At 40.4% G+C, this 24,113-nt stretch overlaps 1 protein-coding gene across 3 annotated transcripts in view; it reads left to right on the top strand.

Annotated features, from left to right (window-relative positions):
• The window catches only part of PHF6 (PHD finger protein 6), a 35,881-nt gene extending 19,275 nt beyond the window's left edge, over positions 1–16,606 (top strand). Inside the window, exons 7-12 of one of the 3 annotated variants that reach the window (XM_074962737.1) lie at positions 5,685–5,851; positions 6,023–6,166; positions 10,228–10,332; positions 11,552–11,685; positions 13,997–14,126; positions 14,412–16,606. In XM_074962737.1, coding sequence (XP_074818838.1) covers positions 5,685–5,851; positions 6,023–6,166; positions 10,228–10,332; positions 11,552–11,685; positions 13,997–14,126 — 680 coding nt within the window. In that variant the 3' untranslated portion in view covers positions 14,412–16,606. Of the gene's footprint in view, positions 1–5,684; positions 5,852–6,022; positions 6,167–10,227; positions 10,333–11,551; positions 11,686–13,996; positions 14,355–14,411 lie in introns of those variants that run through there. The other 2 variants (XM_074962736.1, XM_074962738.1) reach the window with 2 other exon arrangements.
• The last annotated feature ends 7,507 nt before the right edge of the window (positions 16,607–24,113 follow it).

Raw genomic sequence — 24,113 nt, 5'->3', positions numbered from 1 at the left:
TGGAAGCCCACGAGTGAGGGGCCTACTAGTGGAGGTCCACGGCAGCATTACTGGTTGGGAGTGTCCTTTCAGGAAGGACTCAAATCACTTTAACAAATTATCCTAGTCTGCTGCCACCTCTCTCAGGTGAGACAGCAGTGTCGAACTTTACAAAAGCATCCTTAAATTATACGTAGAAATAGTCTCAAACACTTCCTAATATAAATGCTGTTCAGGCTATAAATTATTTTGATCAAGGTCCATGTCATTACTGGTTGCTATGAGGAATCTAGTATACTTGAAAATCTAAAATAGTAATTGGACTTGCAGGTGTGGAATTTTAAGCCTTTTCCCCAGAAAATCTCTCTACACTTTAGAATCATATTGATAGACCAGAAGAAACTTTCCATTATCAAAAAATTTCCTGAAAATAAGCAGTTGAACATTTTCATCTGTAATTTAGCATCACTTATAGATGTAACCTGGTGATTTGTGTCTATGCATTCAAATACATACATTCCACTATTTTTAGGTCAATCTTTCCTAATTTATCCTCACTAGTATCTGTGGATGCAGTCAGTCTCATTATCAAATACAGCTGCAAAGAAACTGTTTAGTTTTTCTGCCATTTCTTTTCCAGTAAAAATAATTACATTGCCACCTTGTGGTTCTTTTATTTTTCAGTCCTCTGATAGATTAAAGAATATCACATTATTATCCTTGGCTATCGTTTAGTTTATACTTTTCTTAATTTAAACCCCTTTTATTTTGTAGAACTTAATACTGACTTGCTCTGATTTCTAGAAATCCTTCTTTACTTGTAATGCACTTTAACAATTTTAAACCAAAATGTATATACTTTGTGTAGATTTAATAAAAGTAAGCACACTCAGACATCTCCACAATATCTAACTTGAATCACATATCTACAATACCACTTTCTAAAAACTCTACCAATCAGTTTTGCTTAGTACCATCCTTATTTTATCATCCTGAGTCTTTTTTCCTCTTGTGTAACTTGCTCTGCTGTGCTATGTATTGCCGTGCAGAGACCCCCCCCTTGGTAGTTAGATATAGTAGCGTTAGCCTCCACTCTATATGTCCTCCTTTATATTGGTTTGTGTCACCATCTTAAAATTACTTTAATATAGTTATCTGTGTTACTTTGCTTTAACAGTAGGTTTTAAAGAAGGGGAGGAAATCCCCAACATAACTAAGGATGACACAATAAAGAATAAACTAGTGGATTTCAACCTCTTCAATATCATGACTCCACATTACAACAGGAAAAAGTTTCAGGACCCAGTTTCCTTCTACCCATAACAAAAGGGACACTCCCTCAACCGCTTAAGAGTTGGGACCTCCAGGCTGAGAACCCAGGGAGTCAACTGTGTTATAAATCCGCCTTTTATACTGCTTTGTAATGATAGTGGAATTCTAAGCTACAAATATGGGACTCTCTCACTCCTGGATTTAGCCATAGCTGATCTGAAGTTAGTATGTTCTTGATTAAAACATTTTTAAGTGCATCTGAAAAGGCACTCTCTCTTCTCTGGAATATGTTGTTCTGAGAGCACATACTGGATCAGGCATGTAAGAATCACTTCTTCAGATACAGCATTTTAGGTACTTTTGAGGGCAGTTTATCAGACATAAGAATTTTTGTTATGAAAGGCTAATGGGGCAGGGAGGGGGGCAGGTGAAGAACATCTAGGGAACCTTAGGGGATTTCACAATATGGGTGGGGCCCATTATAACACTTCATATGGTCAGGGAGGTGTTGAACAACTTTTTGTGTTTCCCTTAGTTCAAGCTGACATGAGAAGTTGGAAACACCCAACCATCAGATGCCAGGGAAACAGGGTAAGCTTGGCAGTGGGCTTGAGGGGAGGGATAGGGCACAAACCAAATTGTCTATTAAATAGTAAAGACTGTCCAAGGCGCTGTTGTGTTAAACCTGGTTGCAGGTTTTTATTTTCCATACTGTTAAACTAGTTCACAGTGCTGTTAATAAGCGAGAAACTGTAATTTCCCAAGGAATCAGTCCTGAAACTAGATGTGCTAGCACAAGCCCCTGCATCTGTGTAGAGTCCCTTCGAAATCAAGCCCCAGGTTCACACTATTTGTAGGATTGAGACTTAAATCTGTTTTGGATTTTTTTTTTTTTTAATTTACTTAGATCCACCTTCAGGAAAGGGGGAAACAATGTATGGATTTCAGTGAATTCTGAACTTTGTTGGAGATGCTAGTTTGGGGCAGAGAGGGCTTGTTTTTTGAGGAAAGCTGAGGATTCATATGTTATAATCATTTTTTAAATGTATCATCTATTTACTGTTTAAATGTTTAATATTAAAACAACTATTAAGAGCAAATAAAGTATAAAATAAGTATTTCAGGAAGGATTCTGTCACAAGCCTGTGACAGTTATTTATAAAAAGTTGGTTTTCATCATGTATGTTCATTTTCTTCTAATTATTGATAGTCCTATTTTCAGCGCTGGAAGTACTGAGCAGAGCAGTGTCCCAAGAATGTTTTATCAGGACAAGTTTGTTAATTATTGGGGCCAGAGGGTGGATGTAGAGGTGGAAAACATTGTGGCTGACAAGCAATTATTGAGGGTAGTCAAGACTGAAAAATATTGAGGTACTCTGGTAAAACTTAACAAAGCTAGGTGAATGGACTGCATGATGGCGGGTGAAATCCAGTGTAGACAAATGCATGTTGGAAGGAACAGTTTGAAACTTTCAAACACTGATATTATTAAAGGGACACCAGTTTACACATCTGTCTGAATTTTTTTTTACATACTGTTACAAAAAACACCTAGGATTACTATAAATGAAAGATTAAAGGCTAGGATTTGAAAGACTTCAGTATTTTAGCAGAGGACCCAGAATTATATGCATGGGAGAAGGGACACAATAAAATAAGGTTCTACTCTTTTTAGAAGAGCTTCTCAAATGTATAGGACTCAGTTTGTCACACACAGTCTGGAGCGTGATGTTTCCTTTGGGTTTCATCTCTGCACAACCATATTGATTGTGGATATTTAACAGTTAATCTGAAATGCAAAATAAACTAGGCTAATATGGCAGTCATCTTTTGTGGCTCTCAAACTGTTCTTAACAATGAAATTGTTAATTTTATATATAATATATATATATATATATATATAATATGCTGCTCCGTTGCCCCTCTGTATCTTAAACTCTGGAATGTGGCATATATTCTTGCTAAAGAGTAGTTTGCAGTGTTGCTGTATTGGGCCTAGAAGATGAGGCACACAAGGTGTGGATGAGGTAATATCTTTTATTGGATCAGCTTCTGCTGGTGAAAGAGACAAACTTTTGACAAGCTGTGTAGCTTGAAAGCTTGTCTCTTTCACCAACAGAGGCTGGTTCAATAAAACATATTACCTGCTAAAAAGTAGGTCATGTTGAGCTAGGTTGACTCATTAAGTTTACATAGAGGTTTTGAGAAAAATGTGTATTGTTGATAAACCTGGCAAATCTAATCCAAATGGATTTACAGAAACTTGTGAGAATTACATAGCTTCTCAAATTTTGACCTCTTTCAGAATATACAACAGAAAAATGCTTTTTAGGCATTATATTTGAGCTTATATTTAACCTGTGGTGGAAGCATGTGGATTAGTCTCTTCTCCTGATTTAAGAGAAGTGCAAGTGTGTCTAGTTTTATTGGAGACTGGCAACAGCTACAGTAGGAAGGGTAGGATAGGAATGGTTTAATTATATGTTAAGTCTCAGGCCAATGACTGTCGTCTATGCTAGATTATGATAGCAATGGGATACGATGATTGTAAGCCTTGGTTAAGTACATTCGGTTAGCCATCAGGGTAGAATAACATGCAACTAGGTTTTGTCATATCCTAGGACTGGAAAAAACAAAAGTGGTGTAAATTGGAATCTTCTGATTTGTGGTACAGTGTTTAGTCCTGAAACAGGAATATCCTGCTTAGATATTGAGGCTAGAGTACCCTGCTGATAGGCACCCACATAATGCCTAAATAAAAAAACACAACATTTGTCACTATTGTAAAAAGTGGGAGATCAGACCTTCTGACTTTGGACTCCATTCCACTTAGGGGTTTATCTACATCTTTGTTTTTTGGATTGTGAAGAGTAGCTTGTCTAGCAATGGTGACAGGTTTCAGAGTGGTAGCCGTGTTAGTCTGTATCAGCAAAAAAACCAAGGAGTACTTGAGGAACCTTAGAGACTAACAAATTTATTTTGGCATAAGCTTTCCCTCAAAAGCTTATGCCCATATAAATTTGTTCGTCTCTAAGGTGCCACAAGTGCTCCTCATGTGGGGTGTTTTTTGTTTTTTGTTGTTTGTTCTTTTTGGTTGTGGTTTTTTTATATTTTTTTTGGTCTAGCAACGTGTACAGCGCATGGTTTCACAGAAGTCTAGATGTAGAATCTCCATTTTGGTCTTTTATAAAAAAGACTGATTTTTATCAATGGCTGACTGTCAGGAAAGCTCTTAGCAACCAAGTACAAGAACTGGCTATTAAATATTAAATGCAAGTCAGTTGGGCAACAAAGTAAACAAGCCCGAAAGGGTTGCCCTAGGTCTGTGTTAACTACACACTTTGAATAATCAAAGGGATGTTCAGTGTTTGACTACAGCTGGCTGAAGCAATTAAACATTTAGGCTTGTGTTTTCCAAGGAGCCAGAGGAAGTTGGATGGTTAACTCTTTTAGGCCCCTTTGAAGAACCCAGGCTTAATATATAAAACATGATTTTTAAAAGTTTAGTACTTTATCACTTTAAGGGAACCTTTCCTTTAAGTTCTTCTGGTAATGCAGTTATAAGATTGTTGAGCTGCTTAGAACAGGCAGTACCCATATGTCAAGAGAGGAGGATCAAAAAATGTGAAGACTGTGAAAATCCAACAACATTAACCAGCTTTAACATATTTGTGTTAAAATATATAAAATGTCTATTTATAGAAACCACTTAAGTCTTTGGGCTGTAATATTTCCAGTGTCGGGAGGTTGCTCTCCAGCTAGCTGATTGCTGCCACTATCAGTAGACTTAAAAGTATGTTGTAACTAAAATGTTATGTTCAAATTTGTTTTATAATTTATTCAGGGAAATAAATGATTTTTACAGTTCTAAATGGTCATTTCACTGGAATGACCAGAATGGATGAAATTTCCTTTTAAACAAGCTGTGAAGATTTCAAAGATTAAAGCAAGGAGAGAGGCATTCCTTAGTGAATGGCTTAAGATAAAATGCGACTTACATTGGTGTTTGTTTCATTCTGGCAAAGAACATTTGTTGGTTCAAAGTAGTAGCTCAGCTGTTTAATAGAGGGCAGCAGGTTACCTTGAAGAAATTAGGTTACCAGTGGACATGGTCAATTCTTGCTTTCAGATACTTGTTCCGCTCCCATTACCTTCAGTGGGAGATTAGCATGTGTACCTAAAATCAGATTTTAGCCCTGAAATGGTATGTTGACATAATGTTAAATGTATTGTGTATGATTGTAAAGAAACTTTAAACATTTTAGACAGTAGTTCTAAGAGCTCTATTCGATGACATATATATGGTTGAAGATTGTAAAACAATTTTAATGAATTGCAAATAATTTTTATAAACATGGGTAAGAAATGGTGAGAATCTTTTTGTAAAACCGTTTTCATTTTTGAGATTTACTTGACGTGTTCTAATTTTTAAGCAGATTTAGAAGAAGGTGTCAATGAACACGAATTGGAGCCTTTACCTCCCAAAGGAAAAAAGAGGGGTCGGAAGGGAAAGCCAAGAAAAACAAATCTCAAAGGGCAGTCAGAAGACACTAGATCTACATCCTCACATGGGACAGATGAAATAGAAAGCAGTTCCTATGTAAGCAGTAAATATAAATATGCTAAACTTCTTAGGAGAAAGTTTGTCTTTGAAATCAAAGATTTTGATTAAAACTGGCGTTTGAGTATCCAGCTGGTGGCCAGAGACTTGTTAAATTATGACCTTACTTGGAACACAGCAGTATATTTTAGTAAAATGTTTTTCTTTCAGAGAGACAGGTCTCCCCACAGAAGCAGTCCCAGTGATACAAAACCTAAATGTGGATTCTGTCATGCAGGTGAAGAAGAAAATGAAGCTAGAGGAAAGCTTCATATATTTAATGCCAAAAAGGCAGCAGCACACTATAAGTGCATGGTAAGTAGAATATTGGGTTAGTGTTTAATTTTTTTAAACTGTCCTGCTATGATACATTGTTAGTACAGTGCCCTAACGTGTAGTTATGTATTAATACAGCCTGTGCTTCCAGTAATCTCTCTGACCCACTAAAGTGTTGTGAGCTGAGCAGTTCATTTATTTTCACCAGAGGCACTGTTGATGAAAGTTGACTATATGTTTAGAGAAGGAGGAATTAGCTCAGGTAGACTCTCCATCTTATTACGAATCTCACTGTACCTAGGTGCATGTACGTACAATGTTTAAACAACAAAAATATAACTCCAATAACATTAAATAATTTTAAATAAAGATTACACCCCAAAATAAAGTATTACTAATGCCCTCTAACCCCAGGCCGCCTCCTCCCCCCCCCCCCAAAAAAAAAAAAAAAAAAGCCTGCAGAAACAGATGAGCTTTGCACAATGCTTCGAAGATCAGTTGATTCAGGCTGTATCAAAAGAGCAAGGGAAGTGACCTCCAGAGTCAGTGGCTCCCCACTGGAAACTCTCTGCTTCTAAATGATAACATCTAGGGAACTATTAGCTCATGTGCATCGACTGATCTCAGGGGCTCTGAAAGAATGAGAGCAGAGAACGCAGTTTTTCATTTGGCTAGGTCCTTGAAATTAGTGGGCATCAGGTTTAAAACAAATAAAAGGAAGTTGTTCTTCTTCACACTGCGCACAGTCAACCTGTGGAACTCTTTGCCTGAGGAGGTTGTGAAGGCTAGGAGTATAACAGGGTTTAAAAGAGAACTAGATAAATTCGTGGAGATTAAGTCCATTAATGGCTATTAGAGGCTAGGGACACCGTTCCTTACCCATCCTGGCTGTTTGTCAGAGGGTGGAGATAGATGGCAGGAGAGAGGTCACTTGATCTTTACCTATTAGGTTCACTCCCTCTGGGGCACCTGGCATTGGCCACTGTCGGAAGACAGGATACTGAGCTGGATGGACCTTTGGTCTGACCCAATATGGCCATTCTTATGTTATGTTCCTGATCCAGGTGGGGCTGTACAAAACAAAGTCCACACCTTGAGTTGTACTTGGAAATGAATAAGTAGCCAATGCAGCTGGTAGATATTTTTTTGATATAATTTTCTCCTTATGGCTAGTCTCAGTAAGCAGAGAGCCACACCTTTTGTAGCTTTTGAGAATTCTTTGCTCTATTGTATGCATGACTTTGGGGAAGAAGAGCTGCAATGCTGAGAAGCAGATTAAACTGAAAATAGTGATATTTTAACAATAATACTGACATTCATTTATAACTGAGTAGATGTGTGCTTTAAGTGCAAAACTGGCACCTCCATACTACAGTTCACTTCATGCAAAAGGATCACAAAACACCACATAAAGGAATTGATGCATCCATCTCTGAAGTGAAAGCCGCTGTTTTTAGTAGCATACAGTAGTAATAGACCATACATTTTCCCAATAGGAGATTGGCAGGGGTAGTCAATTGTTGTTTTGGTCAAGGTCCAGACTCCAGAGAAGCATTTTTCACACCCCAATAAGTAAATAAAAAAATTTTGCAGTCTGTTCAAAAGCATCTGATGGTCCAAATTTGGCCTGCAGTCTATTGACAACCTCTGATCTAGGTAGTTCTGTGGCCTCCATCACTAGCCATCGAATCTGAGCCTTTTATCCCTCTAAGTTTTATCCCCAGTTTCACAGATGGGGAACAGAGGCAGGTAGAGATGAAGTGACTTGCCCAATGTCGCAGAGGTAGGAATAGAATATAATCCTGCTGCATCCCATTCTGCTGCCTTAAACATAAGATTGCCTTTCTTCCCAAGAGATCTGAGACCCCTCTGAGATGCTGCCTTTTACCAGCACCTCCACAGGACCCAGAAGCTAGTTTCAGCAACTAAGTCTGTAGCAGCTACTGAGGGGGAATACCTCCTGGCTTTTGAGCCCCTGGTACACAACCTCAATCTTCATGTACGGGGTGTTGGAGTCCCCATTGATGCACCAGAGGCTGGTCCTGGGTGCTGTCACTAGAATCTGAGACCACCTGGGCTAGTTGGAGGAAATGGGTATAGCCTGTGGTACTTGGCCAGCACATGGGGTTGCCCACCCTGTGCATACCCTGTTGCGTGCTTAAGGAGGTGAGGGCAGCCTTGCCCTCCATCTCCCTTCTCGCTTTTCTTGGGCAGATCTTGCAGAAGGGCTCTCCACACCCTTCACCCGGCCCTCTAGAGCTTGTCATGAGGCCCCTGCCCTGCAACCCCCAGATGCTTGTGATATACCACCTGAGTCAGCTGGACACCATCCAGCTAGTCCATCTCCAGACTGTATCACATGAACATCTCTGCATGCTTATGCTCTGTACCATCCACTTCTTCGCCCTCGTGTCCTGCCCTGACACCAAGTGGCAGGACCTGCTGCAACCTGTGGAATGGAGGGGAACTTCGGTGGCCGGCTTGTACTCTAGTCTGGTCTTACAGCACCCATAAGATATGAGACTCGGTGGCTCTTTCATGGTGTTGTGAGCACGGGTGTGTAGTTGGTATGGTTTATCAAGTCCCCCGACATCTGCGTCTTCTGTGGCAAGAGGGACACTGGGTGCATATCTACATAATGTGTCAGACTGGAGCCCTTCTTCTGGCTCCTCTGTAACCTCCTGTTGAGGTTCTGGTTGCACACTTCCCCCCCATTCCTGCTTCTATACAAACATCCTATCCAGGGCCCCACAGAGTCACGAGACTTCGTCAGCCTACTCCTGGCTCTGGCCAAGGTGGTCATCCACCAGACCTGGAGGAGGAAGCTTGCTTGGATGGGGATGCTCTGCAACTGTGTGATCTGTTTTCAATCCCTTGTATCACATATCTGGGCAGAGTTCTGCCTTCCTCTGCAGCATGGGGCACAGGTCACTTGCGGATTTAAACTAGTATAAATGGTGAATTCTCTGTACCTTGAAGTATTTAAACCATGATTTGAGGACTTCAGTAACTCAGTCAGAAGTTTGGGGTCTATTACAAGAGTGGGTGGCTTGCAATGTGAAGGGAGTCCGACTATAAGATCAAAAAGGATTATCGTGATCATCAAGTCCATGAGAGTTCCTCTGGATGGCTTTGAGCGATTCCTTGGACTTTGAGGAGCAGTGGGCACTGCCCAGGGTTCTCTGGTCAGTGTCTCCATCCAAAACTGTGATTATGAACCTTCAACCCCCACTCCTGTTCCTGTTTTTGCATTTGTTGTCCCCCAAATTCAGTTGTGGCCAGGGTTTTGTGGTTCCTCCCCCTTGGTTGGGGGGGCTGGTCTTTAGTTTTGAATGGGCTTGAGCCTGCTATCCCAGTACCCGCAAAAAGACTATCTTTCCTGCCCTACAAATAGAGGCGCACATCCAACTGAGATAGCAGGTAAGCAGAAAAGAATTACCCCATCTGAAAGTTGAGCTGGACTTTTGCATTACCTCTTTTCCACCTCTGTTTGAATGTCCAAATTAGCTGAAGTCCTCCTCCAAGAGCTTTTACTGCATATACTATATAGTTACGTCTTGTGAGTGATGTTAGTGTAACTATATAAAAGGAAATGCATTCAGCCAATAAAAGCTGCAGGTAATGGAAACATATGTGGTTTGCAACTACTTGGAAATGTCCCATTGTCACCATTTCAGGCTTTCCAGGGGCACTGATATTGGCAGTGTGAGTAAGCTGAATTATTTAGGTGGGGGTAGTGAGTGGGGATGAAATATCCTTAACAGAACCAAGGCATGTCTTCAGTGTCTTAATTGACTGCAGTACTCATTTATTGCTTCGTATATTCCATTATCATCATCCTTTAACTACTGCTTTCTCATTCAAAAAAAATCCTCTGAAACGCAGTCACAGATAATTGAAGCAATCAAGTGGGCATTGGAAGGAATATCCAAATTACTGATATGCTCAATCTGCAGTTTTTTTCTAGTTCATTGGCAATGCACAGTTTACCAGCAGATAACTGAGTACAGTGCATCCCCTTCTGTTGCTCCTGCTCCTTAATCTTCTTATGGCCTCATCTGTAACCTCCTAACATTATTGTGCATTTGTTTGCTTTACAGTTGTTCTCTTCTGGCACTGTGCAGCTAACAACAACATCAAGGGCAGAGTTCGGTGATTTTGATATTAAAACTGTACTCCAGGAGATCAAGAGAGGGAAAAGAATGGTATGTTTGTAAGGAATGCTTCAGTGATTTCAGTTGGGAGTATATGTACGATTCTCTCTTTTCCTTATCTGAACAAATCTTTCCACTTTCTTAGATATCAGGATATAAAGTGTCTCAACAATTACTGTGGTGGTGGTGGTGGTTTTTCTTTTAACTACAGCATACTTTATGAATGCAGTATGTTGGCTCTTTGGGGACCATAATAGAAAGGAAGGAAGGAATTGACGGTTTGTTTTCCATACCACAGAATCTGTATGGCATGAAATTGCTAAATAGGTTATGGGAGTCAATTTGTGTAATTATTGACTTGTTTCATTTTTTTTTTTTTAAATGATGGCTAGTTCATTCTCAACACTCTTTAAAAGGACACTGAATCTCTGTATTGCCAGTTAAAGGAAGATGAATCTCATGTGTATCTCTGGTAAATTGCATCTTTTAAATACTTGTTTTGGGGTCTCAAAGGCCCCAAAAGTATTACCTTATTAAAGTCTTCAGCTAGAGGAGAGAGGGAGCTACTAGCATGGCTCTTGGATTCAAATTCACATCCCCTTAGTCGGTCCAGGGCCAGATTTGCTAATCTCTTGGGCATGGGGGTGCAAGGCCCATCTTTTCTCCCATGCCTCTGGAAGGACTTTTAATTATGATGAGGATGCCTACTTGGGAGGTGTCTTGTCAGTTTGTCTGTTGGTTCACATATTTATTTTTGAGTGGTCTGAGCAGTATGTCATGACATTTTAGTGTGGAAAATTAAATCTTATATACGGGCCCCAGAGTATGTGACAGGCACTCAGGTATGTTTTATACGTAAAATATGGCACACAGTTTCATGAATATTAGAATTCATTAATATATGGAACTCTATTACCATCTGAAAAAATATAATACTTTACTATAACACAATATTCAATGAGTTTAGGTACTTGGAAAAGCTAGCTTCAACTTCAACAACAGCAACAAAATAGAACTTAGAACTGCAGCAATGTGTACAAATCATGCAGTTACTTATTTTTGCAGCAGACAGGTAAAACAGTTCTCTGTTCATATATATTGATGCAGATTTAAACTGTTTCTGGCTTACTATAAATTAAGATAAATTTATGCTACAAGAAAAATTACTTCATGTTTATGGCTAAAATTTGGGGACATCAAAGTGAGCATTAATCGAGATTAAATGGATTAACATCACAATTTAGAGTACTGTCCTCTTTCTTCTCAACAGAAATGCACTCTTTGCAGTCAGCCTGGGGCTACTATTGGATGTGAAATTAAAGCCTGTATCAAGACTTACCATTACCACTGTGGAGTACAAGACAAAGCTAAATACATTGAGAATATGTCACGAGGCATTTACAAGTAAGAACCCTAGCAGTTAAGTCTGTAATGACCATTTTTTCTGATGTCCTCTGTGAACTGCTTTTCTGTTCAGATAAAACATTCCGATCATGCAGTAATGCTGACTAACACCTCACTCAGCTGCATTGCAGGCACTAGGCAAAACTATCGTACATCTTTGGAAGTTCAGATAAGGTGACTATTGCAGTTCAAAAGCTGGTAAGGTAAAAGCCTGTGCAAGATCAATTTTGTTACTTCAAACATCTTGTTCAAGTTGAGTGTCATAGAAAAATTAAATCAAGTTCTGTTATAAATGTAGAGTTTTTAGAACTTTTTTTAAAAATCCTGTCCTATAACACAGAGGCAAAAATAGATTTCTCTGCACAGAACTCGGAGAATCTCTTCATATTTTTCCCACTTTAATTTCCATTTCCTCTTGTTCCAAGGCCCTGCATCATCACTCTCAAACAAATTAGGAGAATTGGATGGGTGCTCCTGTCAACAGACTTTACTGGCCAAAAGTCTTGCTGTTTGACTTCTGAGGCTCTTCCTCTCCAATGAGGCTCAGCATACTGCTGTCGGAATGCTCTTAGCCCTTAATAACCCAGGGAGCAATAGAGTCGGACCACTAATTGACACCATGGCTTTTTCTGGCATTGTAGATCATTGACACTAAACCACTGGACTGACTTCATATTCTTTCTCTCTAACCTGAAGCTATTTAAGCTCATTTTACCAAGTCAGATGAGGATAAATACATATGCAAAAGTGGAAGTATTTCTGTTAAGTTTATCATAAACATGAAAAATATTGTGCAAATGAAAATAACTGTCATATAATTTTCAAAATAACTTTCACACATAGAAAATATTTTAGTGATCCTACTTAATTCAGAACCTCCATATACCCACTTGAAAGTACATGAAATGTTTTTTAAAAAAAGCAAAAAAAAATTTTTCTCCCTGATTATTAAAATCTGTAACTCAAATTGCTGAAGTCACAGGTAAACTCCTGCCATGTTTATACTCTTAGGGATAACTGTATCTTTTTTCATATTTCTGTACTGTTCCAACCTCCTTTCCCAGTTGCTACCACAATCCTACTCCAATTGAAGTTGACCGGTTGCATCTCATTTTGGCCACAAGGGGGCATTCTATGAGCAGTGTGATAACAATCCTGCTTCTTGAGAACTAGAAGTGATCTGTTTTAAATAAATTTCTGCTTATGCTAGTCTATAAAGACTGCACTGGAGCCTGGCTTTCCTCTGCTTATCTCAACTTATTTATTGGTTTCAGATTGATAGCTTAAGATCCATGAACAAATGGAAAGTGATTACAAATTGACACACACAAAATCATACTTTTTTTTTTTATGAGCGCCCATGCTCCCTTGGAATGTTTATTTGTTTTTGTTATGTAAATGTTCATGAGAAAGGAGTTTCTGATCCATTTTATGTAGAGTTTAGACAATCTATCACAAAACTTCTTAGAACTCACTGGTACTACTAACCATGTTCATTCTCTTATGGTAGAGCTACGAGAAAGTAGGTCTTTACATATGCAATCATTAAACACCTAGACAGTTCATACAGCATTTTAAAATAACATCAGTTTGATTCTTGTCTAAAGTGGTTTTTTTTTTTAAATTGTCCCAGGCTTATGCCTTGGTACATCTCAGTCAGTTTTCACAGGCAAGATGTAAACCATTGAAAGTAATGAAAATGCTGTCACAGCCTTATCTATATTGGAACAAGCTTGCTATTGTAATAGGTAGTGGTTACTTTTTAGGAAAAAAGAGTAAGTAGGCTTTGTTAGGATCTGCTAATGCTATCATAAACTAAATCTTTCTCTCAACCTAGCTGTTACGGTTGGTTGGCACAGGTCAATAGAGCTTTCTCAGTCTAAGGTTCTTGGCGGTGGAACTCTCTCAGAAGGAGGTCTGCTGGTGTTCTTCCTTGGTTGCTTTCTAGGACATGAGGCAGTGGCTGTTACAGTAATGAGTACCGCTGACTGTTTTTTGGGCTTCTGTCTTTGTTTTTGTGCTTAACCCCTCGTTGTTAACTTTTGTCAGTGGGGAACTGTTCCCTTTTTTGTTTGGTTAGTGATCTTGGGTTTGCCCCGTAACAGGAGCCCTTGGTTCTAGCCAGTGATCTAGTAGCCTAGCTAATCTTTATTTCTAATGTCAGATGTCGGACAGGTGCCTTATACATTAATTCAGCAACATTTTAAAATGGAGCATCTTCACTAGTGGAGAGAGCCCAGAATGTTCTAAAATATATATATCTGTTTCTTGTTTCCTGGTAAATCCTCCATTGTTTCTTTTATTGTCTTAGACTCTATTGTAAAAATCATAGTGGAAACGATGAAAGGGATGAAGAGGATGAAGAAAGAGAAAGCAAAAGCCGTGGGAAATCAGGCTCTGACCATAGTAGCATTCCTCAGCAGCAACTCAATGGAAACTAGGTATGGAAGTTACTCCTGGCAGCTCTGTTACTGAGACTGAGACACAACATACATTTGATGTAGTTAATCACAGTAAAATGTTTAAATCTAGTATATGCAGATCAGTGCTTTTTATTGGTGTACTGCAGAAGAACGGGGAACTTTTTTTTTAAACTTCAGCTGATTTTATAATAGAAAGGAGGCCTCATGTCTGTTGATAAATGTAGATGTAATGTCAGATCTGTTAGATGCTCTGCTCTTTATATGATTTTAAATTTACTATTGTTTTCATCGTTTTTTAAACAGGTTCAAGGGACAGAGTTAGAGAACTGGGAATGAATAAGACATCCATAACTACTAATTCTTTTAAATTGTTTTCTAAGATCAGAAAAGGGTTAGTAACTTTTTACGGCCTGATTCTGTTAGAAATTTCATTGAACTGCCTGAAACGTTCATGTGTGTGAGCCTTCAATAAGTGGCAGAGTTTTACATGTCAATATTATGTAGTTTGTAGTCTGCAGTGTCTGGAAAAAAATTGAAACACTATATAAATGATATGTAATATGTACAGTGTCAAAAGTTAAGGCAGACATTGAAATGAAGTAAGCTCTATATTTCTGGACTGAATAAAAATCTAAGATTTGGAATGTGTAAGTTGTTTAGTGGATTCATGCACCAAGGGAAAGTCTTAGTAAGATAAATTCACAACGTGGACAGACAAGTCCATGGTGGCAACAAACTGGTAACTCATGAATTTTGCATTTTCTTATACAAAATATGGAGGATAAATGTGTGTGGGGGCAAATTGCTCTGTTTTTGCTTGCAAGGCATACAGTAGAAAAAGAACTCCGTGCATGCAGAAGCATGCTTCAACCTTTCAGTTTGTTCCTGTTGTGATTGTTCCTACTGCCCAGCATTCCTTGCTGGAGATTTACTTGAGCAGCTGTTGGTTAAAAGCTGCAAGCTTCAGTACTCATGCCAAAGGGCTGTAGTTTGTTCTTTCCCCAATAGTCCACCACCTCTATATTCCTAACGTACCAAGTGACTCTAACTTTTGGAAGCTGCAACCCGACGTCTTTAGATTTCGAAGAGGGTTACTACTTTAACGTCTATGGAATTTAGTCACCTTATCTGACATCCAGACCTCAAGTGCTCTGTGTTGTGTGGAGCACTTCATCTTTTGTCCAAAATACAGACACCGATCCCGCGTGCTGTAAGGAGGAGGAGGAATCAACTTTGTTTTCTTTTCTTTGGGGTAGATCAGTATTTATTTTTGAATCTTGTGACCACTATATAAGATTTACTTACCATTCTTAATGCTTTTAGCATTTGATTTTTTTTTTCTTGTCAAATCAACGATCATGCCATGGCACTTCATATGTCTAGAGGTCGATGTTCCATTAGAGAATAATCAGGTTTAGATTATACCAAATCTTCCAGCTCAGTTCCCTAACTTTTTTCATACAGCTCTGGCATGTCTAGTTGCTAATAAATAGCTGCTTTTGCTGGTCCTATTGAAGCACATTAGCAGATTCATTTAAAATAAAATCAAAAACTTAACCCAATAAGTAAGTCTTTCTAATGCTTCCAGGGCACCTTGTTGCTTGGGAAGGGTTCTGGCTCTTTCTGAATACCCAATAAACCACTTAGATTTGAAGTAAAGCAGGAAGCAAGATACTCTGACAATTTGACTAAAAACAGTGAAGGTTCATCTGCAGTTGATATTAAGAAGCAGTTCATTTGAAACAAGTTTCTGTAGCATTTTTTACTTGTATTTTTAAAAGATTTAACATGTCATTGTCTTCTCATGTCTTTCCTTAATGTCTCAAGGGACTCAACTGTTGTATATTAAATTTCTAACATTTTACCATGTTAGAATTCAATCTGTTTTGGGGAAGAATGCAGTTTTAGTAATATTACTGTGTACAGAAAATATTCAGTTACTGCTCTAAACATGCCATTGATCATTCTTATTTTGTATTTGTAACTTTCAAAATTAAAGGCATGACTTGAATTGCAATGACAGATTGATTGAGATTGTTTATCAAGGTGTTTGCTTTTTTTTTCTAGAATATGAAAATTTTTCAGCTACGCGGAAGGGTTTCAGAATGCAAAATGTCTGTCACACTGCCTAGATTAGGTTCTAGGTTGCGTGCCTCAAACATGGCCTTCCCATGGAATAAAGGCACTTTATTGTTTGCAACTACTGTATTTTTGGTTAAGGAAGAATGAAAGGTACAATGGGGTAGATTTGCCAATATAATCATTGTATTTTTCACTGAGTTCTAATTCACATTGTGTCAATTGTTGGATTTAATATTCAGTCTAATAATTCATTATGGATAAAATCATTTATCTCTCCGCATGCCACTAGCAACCATAACACTTTACCTTTGAGTAGCAGAAGAGCAAGTGGCTGACTAAACCATCATTAATTCAGAACTCCATGGAAACTAAAAGTCAATACCGAAAGCGTTTTTTGGTACAAGCTTCAAATTCATGTTATAATTTACTTCATCTTGTCATGTATGCTGGGTAAAAGTGCCTTACAATGTAAAAATTGTATTTATACGTTCCCAAGTAGTATCACTTGCTGGGGAGTAATTCTGTTGTGTTAATATTTAGAAAAAATGGACCTCAGCAGTGTATTTACTGTACATATCCGATGTTCTTAACTGTAGCTTTAATAGGCATGGAAATGTATGACAGGTATACAACACTTACACTTTTTAAAGACAAAATACTGCCATTACTGTCTCTCTTTATGTGCATTTTAGCTTGAAATTTTGGACGGTTTGTCTTTTTTGTAAAGCAATGTAATCTTTTGCAAGCATATATTGAAGATTATTCTGCAGCATTTACTGCCTTCCCAGAAGTTAAAAGAAACGAATGTGCTTTAGAGGTAAAATAGACTTGTTTAAATTAACTAGTTAAATTAATAAGGTTTATTTGTTCCTGGCAATTTTTTTTTAAATAGGCAGCTTTTGCTTTCATCTCACGATCGGAAAACAATCTTGAATTTAAGAACTTGTCTTATGAAACTGGTCTAACTGAATTTAGTTAATTTAGGCCTTTATGGCATTTCTTGCTCACAAGAACAGTGTGTCTCTGTTCAAGAGACTCATGGAACCCTCCTATAATGGAAGATTTTTTTCCACAAAATAATATATTAAACAGTTTCATTATATCAGCAAAGGGCTTGCCTTTAAAAAGATCCTTTCTACTGCTCTTTTCCCAGGGAGTGCTGGCAGGGCCTGTCTACCTGAGCAGTTGCAGGATACTGGCAGCTGGGGGAGGAAGGGCTCTAGAAGGCTATTGGCAAAATTCCCTGAGACTCTGGTTTATGCACTTTGGAAGAGGTTCCAGGTAGTAGCACAAAGTGGCCACAGATTTATTTGTGAGGGAAGCCTAGCACCAATGTAGGTGACATGGGCACTGTGGTTGAAGGGTTCACTAATTCAGCAGGTGTTTGTCAACAGGAGAACCTGTTCCTAGAGCCCTGGTGGGAGTTCCACTTGCCAACACCCATAGAGGGCAGCAGGGACTATACCACTTACACGACACAAAGATGAATCTCCCTTGCATACAAGCACTTTGCTGATTCAGGGAGGTATAATTACACCTCCATGTGCCAGCTTTGCTGAATTTGGCCCTAAATCTCACCTTCTAGAACAGTGGTTCTCAACCTTCCCAGACTAGTGTACCCCTTTCAGGAGTCTTGATTTGTCTTGCATACCCAAAGTTTCACCTCCCTTAAAAACTACTTGCTTACAAAATCAGACAGAAAAATACAAAAGCGCTTGCTTTCTCATTTTTACCATAAAATAAATTACATGTAATATAAATATTGTACTTGCAGTATAAACAAGTCAGTACGAAATTTTAGTTAGTGCTTTTATATAGCTTACTGTAAAACTAGGCAAATTTCTAGATGAGTTTGATGTACTCCCTGGAAGACCTGTGTGTATCCCCAGGGGTACACCTACCCCCAGTTGAGAACCACTGTTCTATTGGACAGCAGCTCTAGCAAGACCAGCAGCCAGTAATTGCTTCTTACTGTTCCATATAGGAAGGAGTAACTTCTCTTATACTAGACCAGAGCAGAGGAAGTGATGATCTCTTCCTCCCCCCACCCCCCCGGAAATGTCACACTTCTCTGATGTGATAATTGCTATACTCCAAGAAGATCAGTAAAGTTGAACCAATATTCTAGTGGAATTAACCTTCATTATAAGCACAGTGAAACTTCTCTATTAGAGGACTGAAAGTATATTGCAACAAATAGTAACTCTCCTTCCATTTCACTATAAACAGGTTCCACCATAGTAATGATGGAGATTAACAGAGCACAGCTCTTGATTTTATATATACTTGCTGAAGCAGTTTCTATGTGTGCACACTCATTAGTCAGCAGAGACATCTCAACCCTGAAAGGATTCTGGAGGACTGTTGCTTATTGAAAAGCACTCCAATTAGACCAGCTTTAGCATACATTTACATCAGATGTCAAGACAAGGAATGTATAAAGAGGGCAAACCCATTCCTATTTATAATGTATATTTTGTTCCTGTTATATTGGCTTTACTTCCAAAGTTGTAGTTTGCAGTATTAGTTTCTTTTATTGGTATCGTTGCCTATATATTCAATAAATGAGTTATGAATTTCATATTTGTGTGGCTCTCCTTTTATGAAAGCATAATGTTAAAACTGCACACTTCCGCATGTCACTTTCATGCATAACTGCAATGGATCTCATTAGTGATATATTATTTCATAATGAGAGTCTTAGAGGACTGATTATTGTAATTAAGTCTCACTGCAGAAACTAATAGCTCGCCATGTGCAGGGGGAAACTTCAGCTGCAGGATAACAGGCAAGACGCAGCAGCATCAATGGGGGTTTATGTGCCAGGATTTGTGGAGTTTTATAACTGCCTGGAGTAAGATGACAAGAGTGTTCAGTGGTCATCCTCGCATTAGGCTATTGTAGGCAAATTGCATATGAGGGTGATTTGCTAGATGCAATGATTGCATATGTTTTTGCTGAAAACAAATGTTCAAAAGTTGCCAAAACAGGTGGTAAGTACACAATGGGGGGAAAAAGAGGCTTAATCATGAAGTTCTTACTGAGGCAATTGTTGACTTAAATCCAAGTAGAAACTATTACTCCTGTGGACTTCAGGGTTAGCCCAACAATATCTATCCATTGTGTTTTAAATTTGGTGGTTTATTTAATTACCGTTCAGATTTGTGAAGCTGAATATATTTCAAACGAAACTTGTTCCTAAATATTTACCGCTGGTGTACATATGCCCAGTGAACTCCCGTTTGGATTCTCCTGGCCAGCAGCATCCATTGTGGCTGCCCATCGGCTCTGAAGAGGTCTCCCTGCAGCTGGAAGTATGAGTCCCGACGCAAATAGACAGACTTGCACTAGCTCAATGTGGATATTGCAACATGGGAGGTGGCTCAAGCTAGCCTCTGAAGTCGAGCCCACCTGATCCCTTGGGTTCAAGCTTGATGGGTGGCAGCTCAGACTAGCCACCCATCCTGCTACATACACGCTGCTATTTTTAGTGCACTAGTGTGAGTCTATCCATGCTGCGAATCACACCTTGCAGCTGCAGTGAAGCCACATCCTGAGTGGCCTTGTGGCAATTATTCACTTTTTTTTTTAAGCCTGTAACTGCAACACAATATTAACACACAAGTAAGGGAAAGCAGTCTGAGCATTGCTGTCACATCCAGGCACCCTGAGAGTGGCCAGGGTTGGATTAACACAAATTGGGCCCAGACTTGGGGGAGGGAGGGCCCAAAATCAAAGGCCAGTGCCCTTTCCTGCCTCCTTGCCCCACAAAGCGAACACCGACCTCCTGCAGCAACATGCTCAGCCCTGGCACCGTAACCCTAATCCCAGCCTGGTGCAGTGGAGATTTGGGGGGGAGCCCACCTCACAAGGGTGGCTCCTGTCCCATGGGGCTAGGGGCATCCAAACCAAACCCGAGTGGCACTGCAACCCCATGTGCTAGGTTGCAAAGCACAGAGCTAGGCTCAGGGCCATGGGACAGGAGCTGCTGCGTACAGGAGAGGGGGCTTGCTTTCCAAACCCTCCCTGGGGCCTCCCTCTGCACCGGGCCCATGACCAATGGGGTACACTGGCATAAGGTATGGGGTGACCCCAACCACCCCTTGGTTCGTTCGTTCTTTTTTTTTCAATTGCCTGAGAGTTTGCCCTGGTACCAGGATCATTCATAATGACTGAGCACAAATCTGCGAAATTAAAAATTGCTTATCATAGGAGGCAGCAATACTTCTTAATGATGGGGAAACCTGCAGCTTACTGTGGCGTGGCCTACATTTTGCTGGTATGGCTGTCTCTGTTTGGAGTGTGTGGGGGGAAAAAAATCACCCTCATAATAACACGGCATAGAGGTGCTCTTTTCCCAGTGTAAGCTGCATCTCCATTTGGAGGGTTTGCCCGTAGAGCAGTGCCCGTCGAGCTCTACCAGCAAACCCTCCCTAGTATAGAAAAGGCATGTGTATGGAGGAGGGCGCACAAAAGATAATGTGCCACCTGTAATGCTTTTCTAAGAGAACCCGAAGAACTAGGACGTCTTGTCTAAAAATGTTCCTGCTGGAGAGGTCAATGCATCCTTCTTCAGACATCAGAATGCCTGGGGCAGAGATTTCTGAGCACTCGTCATCAAGAAGTATTCTTGCTGTCTCCTCAGCTTGTGGAGTTGAGATGGCTGCTCCTAAAGAACTGTCGTCCTGACCTGGTAAATCCTCTGGCAATGGGGGAGGAAAGAGCACTGGGCCCAGAGGAGGAGACTATCTAGGTCGTCCTCATCAGGTTGTTCCTCAGTGAGGCACAAAGTCTCTCAAAGGTCAGCTGAAAAGTGTAGCACAAAACCCAAACAGTCCTTGTGGCACCCAGACAGGCACTGGTCACTGTGCCTCTAAACTGGTTTCCTAAGTACCACAAAAATCTCCAAGTGCCAACCGTTTAGCAACGAGAACCCACCATACAGATATGCCTGAGACAGTCAACAGCATGTAGTCCTCTGACTTCAGCACCAGCTTACTCAGTACTGAAATCCTGTGCAGCATCGAAAAACCTCCTGGTCTCTTTGGTACCAGACTCCTCGCTATTGGCAGTAGTGAGGTACCATCACCGGTAGCGACTGCTGTTCCTACACCAGTACCGAGCACATCGATGGTAGCAATGAGAGTGCCTTTCTAGAAGGTTATTAATTCTTATCTTCTTGCTCTGAGGAGCAGAGGGAGGTTTCACCACTGCATTCCCTGGGGTCTAGGTATTCAGGCCAGTACACACCTGAGAGGCAATTGCGGGCTGAGTTTTATTACTCTAGACTTAGGAGCTCAAAGAAGGATAGTACTCTCTGGTATTCTTTGCCCACCTGCCCTTTATGCATACCAACACCCTTGGCCTCATGCTAGAAGACCAGTCACTGCATTCCAGTGCAGGGCTAGATTCTCTTCATCCTCACCTCACAAAGAGACTTCATAACCAACCCACTCTGCTCCACTGCCAGCTGAACAGGCTGGGCATGGTTTTGATGAAGAGTCACAAGCAGAGGACCATCTCATCACCCTCTCTTAATGAGGCTGTGGTATTTGTCTTATCCACCTCAACCTTAGCTGACTACAAGATGTTGCACAGAATGACTGACACAATAGAGATTCCACTAGAGGTAGTCCAGGAAAATTTTGCCAAGCTCCTGATCATCCCACAATGCCCATCAACAAGGGTCTTTTAGAGCCAGCTGAATTGCACTGGGAGACACCTGCTGCTTTTGGCACCAACATCAAAAAGAGCACAGTCGTTACCAAGTGCCCTTCAAGGGCTTTGAGCAATTTTATATGTGCCTGGGTCATTAGTTATGACTGCAGGAATGAGAAGTCAACAGAAAATGACATCTCAAGACAAGGAGCCCAAGAAATTACAATTGTCTGACTGGAAAAATTATTCTGCATCAAGTCTGCAAATGAGAATCACCAATTGCCAGGTCCTGCTAGTAAAGTATGATTATTGTAATTGGGATTCCATATCTAAATGTACAGTCAGTCTTCCTCATGATAATGGAGAGAATTTTATCTGATTGCTGAAGGTCAGCTTGTGACACATGCATCTCTCCAAGCAGCCCTATATCCATGGCTACCTCAGTTACCATGAGGAGATCTTCTTAGCTTCAGTCATCAGGAATCCCTAAAGAGGTACAAGTTACAACTGAGCATCTTCCATTTGAAGGATATGAACTTCTCAATGTGAAAACAGATGAAGTTTTACACTCTCTGAAGGACTCTCAGGGGACACTGAGATCCTTAGGAGTCAATATTCCTGCACCAAAATGGGAACATTTGAAGTCTCAACTCATTCTGTACACAATGTAGGCAACCTGAACCATCTACAAAGCACCAAAACATTCCATAGGAGGAAGTCCTCTGCATCCAACACCATGTCTGGTCATGAGCCCTCATCACCCTCAAGGCAGCAGATTTGACTCGTTGGCCAGAAGCAGAGTACAAATTTTGTTCATCTGGTTATCCCCTCTACTTGGGAATCATTTATTTCATTTTCATAGGGCCTGGCACACCATCACTGTAGATCGTTGCGTCCTGAAAATCATAGAGTTGGGCTGTTCCATCCACTTCCAGACCTTCCCTGATCTCCACTCACCTTCTCCATCCATTTTCAGGGACGCCTCTCATAAAAACCTGCTATATCAGGAGATGCAATCACTTCTGAATCTTGGAGCAGTGTTAGAAGAACCTCAAAGACACAAGGAGAACTCGTTTTACTGTCATTACTTAGATTCCCAGAAAGAAAGTGCTGGTCCCTTATACTGGACCTGAGACAACTGAACAGCCGGTATCAAGCGGAGTGCCTCAGGGGTCGGTCCTGGGGCTGGTTTTGTTCAACATCTTCATTAATGATCTGGATGATGGGGATGGATTGCTCTCTCAGCAAGTTCACAGATGACACTAAGATGGGGGGAGAGGTAGATACGATGGAGGGTAGGGATAGGGTCTAGAGTGACCTAGACAAATTGGAGGATTGACCAAAAGAAATCTGAGGTTCAACAAGGACAAGTGCAGAGTCCTGCACTTAGGATGGAAGAATCCCATGCACTGCTACAGGCTGGGGACTGACTGGCTAAGCGGCAGTTCTGCAGAAAAGGACCTGGGGATTACAGTGGACGAGAAGCTGGATATGAGTCAGCAGTGTGTCCTTGTTGCCAAGAAGGCTAATGGCATATTGGGCTGTATTAGTAGGAGCATTGCCAGCAGATCAAGGGAAGTCGTTATTGCCCTCTATTCGGCACTGGTGAGGCTACATCTGGAGTGCTGCGTCCAGATTTGGGCCCCCAACTACAGAAAGGATGTGGACAAATTGGAGAGAGTCAATGGATGGCAACAAAAATGATTAGCGGGCTGAGGCACATGACTTATGAGGAGAGGCTGAGGGAACTGGGCTTATTTAGTCTGCAAAAGAGAAGAGTGAGGGGGGATTTGATAGCAGCCTTCAACTACCTGAAGGGGGGTTGTCATAAATATAAAGGGAAGGGTAAACCTCTTTAAAATCCCTCCTGGCTAGAGGAAACATCCTCTCACCTGTAAAGGGTTAAGAAGCTAGGATAACCTCGCTGGCACCTGACCAAAATGACCAATGAGGAGACAAGATACTTTCAAAAGCTGGGGGAAGATTACTTACTAAGTTCTAAGACTCCATTCCTGTTCTGCATCACACAGACAGACCCTTTGTTTTTTCCTCCCCCCAGCTTTTGAAAGTATCAATAAGGACTTATATCAGACTTCTAGGTTTCCTGCACGTACATAATTCAGCACGCAGAGTTCACTTCCATCCTATGCAAGGATAGTTGAAGCCTGTATGTCAGCCAAGCAAGCATCACCTGGATATGACATTGCATGTTCTTCCAGATGTCTCATCACCAAACTGGTGGCAAAGACCCTCTGAAATTTTGCA

This window comes from Natator depressus, chromosome 9 (genome assembly GCF_965152275.1).
Source record: "Natator depressus isolate rNatDep1 chromosome 9, rNatDep2.hap1, whole genome shotgun sequence".
Taxonomy (NCBI): domain Eukaryota; kingdom Metazoa; phylum Chordata; order Testudines; family Cheloniidae; genus Natator; species Natator depressus.
Note: the sequence above shows the minus strand (reverse complement) of the source record. Positions and strands in the feature narration are given on the sequence as shown.